Source organism: Pteronotus mesoamericanus, unplaced genomic scaffold, assembly GCF_021234165.1.
Source record: "Pteronotus mesoamericanus isolate MK-2021 breed Mesoamerican mustached bat unplaced genomic scaffold, CSHL_Meso_final contig_94, whole genome shotgun sequence".
Classification (NCBI taxonomy): domain Eukaryota; kingdom Metazoa; phylum Chordata; class Mammalia; order Chiroptera; family Mormoopidae; genus Pteronotus; species Pteronotus mesoamericanus.
Genome location: NW_026555285.1, coordinates 8,783,922 through 8,796,618, shown reverse-complemented (window position 1 = coordinate 8,796,618; position 12,697 = coordinate 8,783,922). Strand labels below are relative to the sequence as shown.

General features: G+C 34.1%; 1 protein-coding gene across 2 annotated transcripts in view; it reads right to left on the bottom strand.

Moving 5' to 3' along the window:
• VWA8 (von Willebrand factor A domain containing 8) overlaps positions 1-12,697 on the bottom strand; it is a 390,182-nt gene that overhangs the window by 351,848 nt on the left and 25,637 nt on the right. For both annotated transcript variants that reach the window (XM_054586385.1, XM_054586386.1), the window contains exon 3: positions 1,463-1,593. In XM_054586385.1, coding sequence (XP_054442360.1) covers positions 1,463-1,593 — 131 coding nt within the window. The remainder of the gene's footprint in view (positions 1-1,462; positions 1,594-12,697) is intronic.

Here is a 12,697-nt window from a genome sequence, read left to right as displayed (position 1 = left end):
AATTCACTTCACAATGTACTCAGAGAACAGCAAACATTTAAGAGGATAACATGTCAGAGAGAAGAAACAATATGAGGTTTGAAATCTAGCTCCATCATTTACTAGCTGAATAAAGCTTGAATGAGTTATTTAATGAACTTGTTTTCTCATCTACTTAAAGAAAAAAAAGACAGAGTGTGTAACACATAACAGATATTGTACAAATCTTAGACTTTCTTTAAAGACCATTTAATATCAAAAAGTCAAGACAATTATTGGACCTTTTAAAATGTGGATCTGAGATAAAAGAATGTTCCCTAAGTAAGTTGTTTTATAATATCAGAGTTGCTGATTCTATCTACTACTTGTTGACTGAATTTATATTTCATTTCCACTGGAAAGGAAGTGGAGGACTTTCTAGTTATAGCAGAAATTGCTAAAGCTATAAATAGCAATACATTTATTTCCCAAATAACTTATTCCAAATTCTTTACAAACAAATCATTCTTCAACATTAACAACTCTTTTTAAGTAATGGCTAATTTTTTGTGTGTGTGAAAATCTAGTATTTATTGAGTATCTACTTTGTGCTCAGCACTACCCAGACATTGTGGATAAATACAAAAGATTTAAGAGATTGAGTGCCCACTTCAGAGGGTGACATGCAATTGGGCTTTCCGCTCACTCCACAGTTAGAGAGCAACGGAAGTCAGTTTCTACCAGGTGTGCTGTGCGGGAGGCATCATGGAGACCTCAGGGGTTAAATAGCTTGGAAGTAAGAAGGCCACATCTTCTGACATTCTGGATTCTTCTCTCTTCTTTAGAATTGTCACCGAGAGGAAAGCACAGTCTAGTCCAATCATCACTGGGCAAATCACTATAGTACTTAGATTAATGTGAAGACAGCAAGTCATCCTTTACACTTGAATTAGAATAAAGTGAACAATGTGTGTCATTATTAATCCCCGCAGCTCCATCAGTTCACATGCACCTTTCTTAAAAGCTATCCATCCAGATTCCATGCAAGGCTCCTACACTGAATCCTGCCCTATATGCCTTTTTCCCACAACTCCAGCAACACAACAGACATTTCCATTTCCATTACCCACGAACAGCCTGGGAGGCCAAAGACACACTTTCTCTGTTATTCTCAGAGATAAACATTTCTTTTAGGAAACAGGAGAAGTCAAGTTCTGAGGCAGAATTACGTAGTAAAAGCAATGCAAGTGAAGGGGCCCTCTCTCCATCATGTCTTCTTTGGACAGATTTCCTGAACAGAGAGAGCCATGGTGTTGATGTTTAATGACATCTTTATAATCTCATATTTTCTGTACTGTGAAATTAATGCTTATGTACAATAAAATCACCTCAAGAAGAAGTAAAACAGATTTTTCTAATTTAATTTTATAAAATCTTAACTTATTTCCCAACATTCCTTATCAATGTTAAGGCCCTTAGGCATGCACAAGAATTGACTGCTTACCAGGTACTGCATAGCAATAGAGCGTCGAAGAGGCCCAGGAGGTCCTATTAGAAAGACATCTTGACCCAGAAGGTCCTTCTGCATTATCCATCTTAGATGCTGAACTACAGATTGAGCCAGAGAGTCTGAAACTTCAAGGGAGAAAAAAGACAAAATGAAATGCAAAACAGACAACTACAGATAGTATAAACCTCTAAGCAATCAATAAAAATTTTATATTATATTAAAATACATACACACACGTATACACATATGTATAGATACATACACCTTGTGAATTTTCAGTTTTACAATAAAGTCACCATTATCAATTTTAAAATAGGACAAAGTTTATAATATCACAGAGTCACATAACACTTAAAAGCTTATAAGAACATTTGAAAAATCACACTATAAGTGTTGCTAAAGGAATGAAAGTGATTTCCAAGTGTGATATGAGGAATGGTATCATTACTTCTTCACAGTTTTAGAGCCCAACTCTTTGGCTCTAAAAACGGGATATGATCAAATCATCCCAGACAATTAATGATTATGATAGTCTTTAAAAATTTAAGAAAACTATATTATAACTTGAGTTGGAAATGGGTTGTGAGATCTCAAAGCTCACAATTGAAAAGTTTGAAGAAGACAAATACCTTTTTGAGAATTTGCCTATTCATCTACATCAACTCTTTGGGGAATAGGAGACTGCTTCATAAAATGCCCTTCTAAGTCTACTTTAAATCACCCATCAATCTGCTCATCTTCTGCCTAAACGTTTTCTAAAATGTTTGAGTTAATACTATTAATTTGTGTTTGCTCATTTGTAAATGATTCAGTGACCCAGCAATTGCACTCCTAGATACATAGGAAAAACTCTCACACTTGTACATCAGGTAGCATATAGAATACTCACAGCAGTGTCATTCAAAATAAAACTGGAGACAGGAGATGGATAAAACACACACAATGGAATATTATATAATGATAAAAAAAGAATAACTACTGCTACTTTCAACAATATGTTTAACTATTAAAATGTGTAATATTGAGTGAAAAAATTAAATCTCAGAATGAATCACATCTAAAATTATTTTGATAAAACTCAACTAGCAAATTGAATTCATTAGACATATATACATATGTGATAAAACAGTGCTTGAAAAAGTAGTAACGCAAGAGAATGATAAACTCAGGATAATGGACACATGGGCGTAGAATCAGATTCTCATAAGTAGTTTCAATGGTACTGCTAATATTTTAGCTCTTAACCTGGGTGTGGGTTACAGTGCTTGCTTTACCACTATATTGCATTTTATCTATAAACATACACGCATACAGATACACATATTTATATTTGTTGAATATTCCATACTTTTAAAACTTTAATTACACAGTGAGGTCATGAAAGAATTCAAAGATCAAACTGAGAACACGTACCGAGGACTAAAGTTGTGCTTTTCCCCTCCTCTGACAACACCATATTGCTAGGGTCGTCCCTCTCACTTCCCCCAAAAACCTACCATCTAATCACTGAGAAGAATAAAAATAAATTTCTGGCCTTGGCGGGATAGCTCAGTTGGTTAGAACATCCCCACAGTGGGAATGCTTGGCTTCTCTCCTTCGTCTATGAATCCTCCAGGACGTGCACAACACCTTAGGTGAATATCACCCCTAAGGGGTCAAAAACTGGTTCCGGGTGGGGAAATTGAGAAAAATTCTTAGATATTACAGTGGTTTGTCATCCCCTAAAGGGCTATCATGCATAAACAGATATACAATATATCTGTGGTATTGAAAGTTCATGGAGTTGGGAGAGACAATTGGAGGAAAAATGTCCTTAGTAGAGCAATAATGAAACAAAGGTCGAGAAACATTGTTCTAAGACCGATACCTTTGAGAATCTATCAAGGAGTTTCATGATGCCAGGATGCAATTCATCTGAGCTTGGAGAGTCAACCTCATAACTACCAGATGTTCATGTAACTATTTGCTACTTCAGGCTTAAATCCATCTTTGTGATTATACAGCCTACTTTTTCTCATTTCAAATGAATCAATACACTTGTTTAAGGATGAAACAAAATAAGAGTTAAAAAGCTCTAGCTTCTCTATCAGTAAAATTATACAAAGTTCCCTATGCTGTAGAATTTCTTCTTACTCTGATATAAAATATACAATTAAAAATTTAAACACTTAAGGGGCTTTTTTCTTTAAAGTTTCACAAATCTCAGCTTACTTTGGACACAGGCCTCCCCAACACTATTCTTACAGTTTTTTGTTGCTCCTTTGTATTCAGCTTTGGCAATATGCCTGACTTACCATTACCTGGACTTGTCTATTTAAAATATGAAATCTCAAAAGTTCTAGAAGTTAAAGCTGATTGGTCTGTTCAGCTTCCTCACACCTGTTATTACTTATAACTATTTGTAACTATTCATAATTAGACTCTCAATTTAGTTCTATATATTTCCATCCCATTTTGAACACCTTGACCTTGGAACTATATCCATTTTCAAGATTTTTTTTTTAAAGTTGAAGGCAGTAGTTCCTAATCAAATGTGAGGTCTGCCCTTCACATGTTGTCAGAGTTAATAAAGTGTTGAGGTTTAAAGAAAATTCACCTTTTTTTTTTTTTTTAGCAAACTGTAGAACAATCAGAGTTATACCTATAATCACAGAGCAGTTTGTATACCAACATACTTTAAGTAAGAAAGAAAGGCATAGTTACTTAAAGCTGGAGCCCTGTGAACTGTGTATAATCCTCAGCATGCTCATGGGAGTGTCTTCTACTTACCATGGTCCTCCTGTGTGTTGAGAACCACTGTCCTAAGGCACATCTGACAATTCTCAGCAATCCCTCCCTTTACTCTTGCCAATCAATAGTGGTTCTCAATTAGTAGCAGTACTGCCACTACTCTATCTATGCCTGCCAGAAGGCATGTGGGAACATCTGGGGGAACTTTCCGTTGTTGAAAAGTTTTGGGAGATAGATATAATTCAGTACACCACTGACATTTAGGGATGCTAAATACAACATCCAAGAGAGTTGCATCTGCCTAATATGTCAATGGCACACTGTTAAGAAACAGTGCGTCTGCATTATTTGTGTGTTTCCAAAGTTTATGTTGTTTGCACACCACTAATGAGTTATTTTTAATTCACAATTAAGCCCAGAGAGTTTCTCTCAGTTTCCCCGCCTTCTGAAAGCTGAAATTGTCAGGGAGGCAAGTCAGTAGTGAATTCGTTCTACCTTTATACTGAGCTTCTAGATGTCAGGATATCTAAGACTTTCATCGCCACTACATTTCAATTCCACAAAGCTTTGTTAATATGTATAAGCAGCTGCTGAATCCTGTGGCATTATAGTCTACACCATATGCTCACGAAGACCTCTTTCTTTTCCGTTCTTTCTCCTCCCCTCAATAATAGTAATGATAATGGTTATAATTTACTGCATTCCTGTCGAGTGCCAGGTAAAAATACAAATGATTTTTGTGCAGTATATCATATCACCTAGATCTTACAACCCTGGAAGGTGGCAGACTATAGTGTGTAAGGATACAGCCTTGAACTGAACTGCTCAAATCTCAATTCTGCTGTTTACTAGCCATGTAATGTTAGTTATTTAAACCCTCTGTGCTCAGTTTCTCCAACTATATAATGGAGATGATAAATGTACTTAGTTATAAAGTTGTTATGAGGATTAAATTAGGCATATAGAAGTATCCATTAATAATAAGTAACATATAAGCATTTGTTAAATACTCATTACCCTCTGTCCACAGGTGATAGGTACATAAACCAAGATTTATACCTAAACTGTTTGAGTCCAAAGCTTGCATTCCAGCCATATGTCCTATTGCCTGCCCCTTTAAAATATTTTTAACAGGCTCTACCTTTAGGTCCAAGATTTCCTCTATAATTGTGGGCCCCACTGGGCTCCCTCAAATTTAGTGGACTTGTTTTTCTGGCCATTAATATATTTCTTGGATTTTGGTGATACCAATGAAATGTTAACTCCTATTAAAATTTCAAATTCATTCTGCTATTTACATTATGTTATCAGAGAACCCACTTCTCAAACAAAAATACCATTTTCACTTATTCACATTTTAGTACAGTGTATTTTGTCAAAGAAAATATTTGTCAGGAAATTGCATTAAACTACTGAGAGAAAGAATTATGTACTGCTGTGTGGAATCTGTGGTGTATTTTACATTAATGCTTGAAACTAGCTGTACTTTTAGTATGGCCTCCAGAACGCATGAGTCATATTTAAAAGCATTCCAGAAATAGAAACAAGATGTAGGGCTGTACATTAGGAACATCTGCAAAACAAACTGTGAAACTGCCATGCATAACCTAATATAAACACAGCCCAGTGCATGAGAGAAATCCCCAACTTCCATGTTTTTGGGCACAAGATGCTACCTTTCAGGAGTCCATGTAATAACAAAATTATGACAAAACAATACCAGAGAACTTGATCCTATATTCGATAATTTCCTTCTCTACATAAAAATAAAACATCTGGTTCATGTTGGGCAATATTCTTTATTCAATTTCTAGCCAATACTTATTTCAAAAAAAAATATGTACTATTTTTGCCCAGCAATATTCAAGAGCTTTAAAATAATTCTACTAAAGGTACGTAAATTATCATTTTCTCCCTCTACACACTCAAATTTGTCATATATATAAATTAAAATTTCAGAAAATTATGCATAGTTCAAATTCCATTATAATAAGTCCTTCAAAAGTAGTGAGGTTTTCTTACTATCCCAAGAGGGAACATAATGTATGGAAAGAAAAAGTCTTTGAAGCCAAACAGGCTGAGCTGTGATTTCTCATCCTATCCTTTTCAATGTCCTTGGACAAGTATTCTGAATCTTCTGGGCCTAAGATTCCTTATTTTCAAAAGAGAGAGGATAATATTTACTGGGTATGCTTATTGTGAGGATTATAGGTAGAGCACCTTGTTCAGCCCCTCAGCCAGTAAGAATCAGGTGTGGGAGGATATTAAAGAGACTGATCATACCAAGAGCTGACCAGAAGATGGAAGAACTAAAACTCTTTTTCATTGCTAGTAGAAATATAAAATGATACAACCACTTTGGAAAACAGAATGGTGGTTTCTTAAAAAGTTCAACACTTAACGTGTCATAGAACCTTTTCACTAGTAAGTATTTAACACATAAAAAAAGAGAGCATATGCGCAAAGAACTGTACATGAATGTTCAAAGCAGCTTTATTTCAAGACCCTCAAAATGGTAACAATAATGTCCATAAACAAGTGAGTGGATAAACAAATTGCAATATTTCCATATAATGGAACACTAATCAGCCAAAAAAAAACGAAAAAAAAAAAAAAAGGAATGAACTATTAAGACATGCAACATGAAGAATGTCAAAAAAATTATGTTGAGTGATAGAAACTAGACAAAATGATGTATGTTGTATGAATTGACTGATATAAAATTCTAAAAATTCCAAATAAATTTTTAAAGTAGATCAGTAATTTCCAGAGAACAGAGGAACTAAAGATATCATAAAGGGCTTGGGGGAAGGGGTGGTTAATGAATTTATTTGGTCGGTATTTTGATTATAGTAATGTTTCATAGTCATATACATATGCCAAAATTTATTAAATTTTACATTTTAAATACATGAAATTTATTGTGTGTAATTTATACTTAGTCACATTGCTTAAAAAGATTAGAATAACACATTAAAATGTTAACAGTATTTATTTGGCTTATGGATGATTGGGTTTTATCCTTTGTGTTTTTCAGTATTCTATGGCTTTTCTGCATTGATTGTGTTTTATTTTTGTAATAGGAACAAAAGTTTGTTTTTTTTTAAATAAAACTATATTGCAAAATAATGATAGCCATACTGGAAGTAGGAAAGAACTATGATAAAGTAGGAATATAATGAGTGACATATTTTAGGGTATTTTGATTCATTGTTAGATCATAATTTAATACCCAAAGTTTAATTTGCAACTCAGCCTCCTAAACTGTTTATATGTAAGGTGTTGCTAAATTATGATAATTCACTGAAGATATATTTGTTGGTCTTAGCACTCATGACAAGATGATGACAACAAAAACCATAAAATGAAACCAAGGAATGATCTGTGGTTATAAACACATCTCAGAAAATCCAGGAATTTTCAGGTCCTGTCAAATGAGTCCAAATTCTTTAAACATAAAGTATGAACTTTCTATTTTTATGAGTCATATCACAGAAAAAAGACATTAAAACTTATAATGAATGTATTCTTTAATTTAATAAGTTTCACTTTAAACATGGGTTTTTTAATTAGATTTGGCTAAACATCCTTACCATAACAAAGAAAAGATCTAAAATGTATTTAAAAAATGTTAATGATCTATCTTATCCTCTTCCAATCTTTTTTTAAAAAAAATCCTTACCTGAGGACATTTTTTCATTGCTTTTAGGGAGAGAGAGAAACATCAATGTGAAAGAGAAACATTGATCCGCTGCCTTCTTGTACATGTCCCAACTGGGGATCGAATCTGCAACCTACTTATGTACCCTGACCAGAAATTGACCAGTGACCTCTCAGTCTATGGGGTGAACCTCCAACCAAATGAGCCACACAGGCCAGGGCAACCCCTCCCATTCTTAATTCTGATCCTACACCAACACTTCAGAAGGAAGTCAAAGTTCAAGAGCACAATGTGTAAGCTTCAAAAATTTTCTCTTATATACAACACCTATAAAAAGGTGTTTCAAAAAAATTTTTTGAACAAAAATGGTATCATACTTTATATACAACTCTGCAGTCTGCAATTTTCACTTAACAATATTACATGGACAGCCTCAAGGTCCACAGATATAAATCTAATACAGCCTTTTTAAACAGCTGTAGACGATTCCATGATGTGGGTATATACTAATGTATTCAATCATTCTCTGGATTCACTCAGATAGCTTCTAGTTTTCATCACTGCCAAAAACACCAAAATGCTGCGATATATATCGTGAACAAATAACTTCTTTTATGTGCCAATTTTTCCTTAAGGAATAGAACCTAAAAAGAAACTGCTACATCAAAAGGTATGTGTATTTTCTATTTTAACAGCTACTACTGTATTATTTTCTAAAGAGGTCATATGCACCCATGCTTATACCAGCAATGTATAACAATGCCATTTCTCTGAAATCTGGTAGGTACTACACGTTACAGTTCTTTTACATTTTGACCCAGGTGATGCATAAAAAGTGTTATTTTATTGTATAATTTGTATCTAACTATTAACCTGGGTTAGAACATAGGTCATATCCTAATTGTCCATTTGGATTTCATTTCCTCTGGCATGCCTATTTACTGGTAAATTCTTGGCCTATTTTCTACTGGATCACATGATATTTCTCATCAATTTGTAAGATGTATTTGTATATTATGGGTATTAATCCTCTATCACATGTTATAATACATTAAAAATGTGAGTTTTTTTGAGCTCTGGCTGGTGTGTCTCAGTGGACTGAGTGCTGGCCTATGAACCAAAGGGTTGCTGGTTCAGTTCCCAGTCAGAGCACATGCTTGGTTTGCATGCCAGGTCCCCACTTGGGGGTGCACAAGAGGCAACCACGCATTGATGTTTCCCTTTCTCCCTCCCTTCCCCTCTTTCTAAAAATAAATAAGTAAAATCTTTTTTTTTAATGTGATTTTGAGTTAGGGGTTTACAGCTTGAATTCATTTTCTCTTTAAACAATGTCAGTAATGGTCACTGAATTACTGGGTGGATCCAAAGAAGCCTATTTAACATATTATACAGCTCAAAAATTGTACATCTGCAATGAAAGTTACCAAAACCAAAAACAGTCATTAAACAAAAAATAAAATGTATCCAAAAATTTTAAGTCATCTTGAATATGGTGCCTGGGAGAAAGAAGGTTAAAGAAATATTAAGCACCAAATAAAGACTGCTGTAGAGACTCTAGAGACTTTAGGCCACCTTTTAAAGTGACAGGACTCTTGATGGGAATCTTCCTTTTGAGGGCTCTATTCTTAAAAATACATCTAAAGGAATCTCAAAGGAAATCCTTTCCTCAAATTCTCATGTAATGAGCAGCAATTAGTGCAACTATTAAAAATAAGGTAAATCTTAAGGAGGCCTTGCTTCTCAGATTGTTTTTCAGACTCTGACTCTATTAAGTAAAAGAATCTTAGGTAACAACTTCCTGGAGACCATCTGTGTAACTTTTGTCACTAATTCATTAAAACTGACAAGTAGCTGCAAAGGCTGTTCCATGTGATCTGTAGTTACACAAAAATGACAGTTTTTTCCATAGTGTTCTGTCTTTTATGATGCTGATGCGTTTCTCAAACCTCTTAAAACCAAACCAAAGACAAAGCCCACCCACGCAAACAAAAAAACCTCCCATCCTGTTGACTTTATGCCAAAACTCACCATTTTAATTGTAATTCTTACAGAAAATCTTTGTAATTGCTTGGATAAGAGGTCAGTGTGTCCAGTAAACCTTAAATGACCTCACATATAATTAATTGGTCCAAGGACTGCAACAAGATTATAGAAGGAAGCAGAAATGACTCTGAAATCAGGTTTAAAGTCATCTATCGAAAACTGCTTCCCAGGAGCACAACCTCATAAGGCAAACCCTGGAAGAAATACTAGCTTTGATATTATATAGTTTAACTTTAAGCACAAAAAAAGACATGAAGGAACCTCTTTTCAAAAGCTGCCAATTTCATCTAAGCTATAAGATTTCGGTTTTCATACAAAAGGCCAAAAAAGCTTTAATTATCCACTTTAACACTTGCAGGTGAGAGACTAGAGACTAAGATAGTAAGTGGAAGTTATAATGGTCCAGGAAGTTAAAAAAAAACAAAAACAAAAAACCCTAGATAATAAAAAAACTGAAAAGCAATCCTACCCCTGTGTCCATTACCTTCCAGGCACTGGGCTATACAGGTGCTGGGGACAGAAAGGATGGCTTGCTATGCAAATGAGAAGTTGACAACTGATTATAAAATATAAGCATTCATTATCTCAATCAGACTGTCACCTATTGAAGAAATTTTTCTTTGATGAGGTAATACTGCTGTCCTGAGGTTTTTAAATAGAATTTTACACTTCTACATAAAAATATTTCCAGTCTACACTGTCAGCCAGTTAGCAGAATTTCTACCATTCTATCAGATAGATGTTAAATATGATTATCAAAGTTCATATTTCAACACTGTGGTTTTTATTTCTTCATTAGTAAAAGACAATAGTGATTTTCAGTGCTCTGAATAGTTACTCTGACAAAGACAGAAATAAAATAGCACTGCCATGCCTCAACTATTTCAATATTTTTCAATAATCTTTCACACTTTTAAATTCTAAAAGAGTTTTCTAACATATCAATCTTCTTTCCATTTCAGGACTTCTTTTAAAGAATAGTAACCAGAGCAATTGAAACTGATTATGAAAGGAAAATCAAATTGAAGTCAGGAGATCTAGGCTTTGCTACTAATTAATGAGTCTTCTGACCTCTTTCTTATGGTCCTATTTTCCTGGCTACAAAATGAGTTTCAGAGAGAATAATAATTGCTAAAGTTCCTATCCTTAACAAAAGTGTATCATTTTATATTTCATTTGAAAATATTAAATGTCCAAAAGGCAAAAAGCTAAAATGAAGCATAAATACAGGAAGGAAAGTAATGCTTTATCAAAGTTCAGAAGAACACCATTTCCAAAATATTTTTTAAATAGCTCCAAGAGAGGAAAAAAACCCAACAAAGTTTTCCAATAACCAAAACCCACAATCTCTAATCAATCAATCATGTAATAGCAAGCCAAAGAATTGTAATTTTCCTGTTTGGGATATATAGTCTCCAAGAGTACAAAGAAAAAATTCTAAGTATACAACGGTTGAACTTAATACAGTAAACAGATGTATAAAAACATGTTATAGTATGCAATGCAATATATCTGTTTAACCAATATGTAGCAACCACATAAGGCTTACGTAGATGCATAAGATTTGGTTGAGCCCTGACCGGTGTGGCTCAGTTGGTTGGGCTTCATCCCACAAAACAAAATGTTCCCAGTTTGATTCCCATTCAGGGCACATGCCTTCGCTGCAAGTTTGGTCCCCAGTCAGGGTGTATTTAAGAGGCAACCAATCAATTTTTCTCTCTCACATTAATGTAAAAAAAAAAAAAGATTTGGTTGACTTAGCTCAGCCACTTACTTCAAGTTAACCAAATTCCCAACAGTCTTTTTCTTAGAACTGGGAAGAGTTGCTGATAAGAAAGACTAGTAGAAGCTATATAACAATTTACTACTAGGTAAAATATACGATAAGCACCATCATCTTGATAGTCAAAAAATAATAGATAAGGATGCTTATATTATGAACATGGTAGGAATGATAATCAATGGATGGCAAGCACAGAAAATGCAAATTGGAGCCCATGGACCATCCAACTGCTTTCAATATAAACTCTCTTTAGGTAAATTTCAAAGGGTAAGCTACTGATAACAAAACACAAAAGAAATAACAAATTTTGATTATATAAGACATGCATGAAAATAGTAATAAAAATTGAAACTATCTAAACCAGAAATCATTGAGTTTTTCTTTGTTTTTCTAAGGGTTTTGATGACAAATCATGGAAGTTTTCCTATATTTAGAAACAGATACTTTTTACACTTTGGGTCTTAATCTGAGCCAACAACTGTGTTGTCCCTCATTCACTTGCAAAATATAAAAATACACTAATTCAAAATCTATGTTTATAATTTCAAGCAAAAATTTATATTATTGCTAAGATCCATTGAATCCTTAAAGTTAGTATAGTCTTAATTCTCTTACTTCATAAGATGATCCCCCAAGAGATTAAGCATTTGTGACTATGATAAAATATTTTAGCAGAGCCCAGATAGTAGACAACGCTATCTTGGTTGTTAAAAGCAAAGAAGAAAAGCTATCCTCTGTTGAGAGCAGTCAGGCAATGACTATGTTACATGTTCAGGTAAGAGTGAAAAGGCCAACATTCTTTCCACACTATATATATATTAAGTTGATCTTTGAAAGGAAATTAAAGCCTATTTGAAGTTCTACAGCCATTTGTGATCCTGCAAACAACCTGAGGGCAAGTTCCAAATCAAATCTAGATGAGCTGTATTCCAGATTCATCTTTTAAGAGTTGACTGAATGAAGAAGAAATATTTTTAGCATATCTCTGAAGCTGACTCAGAGCAGCCCTCGT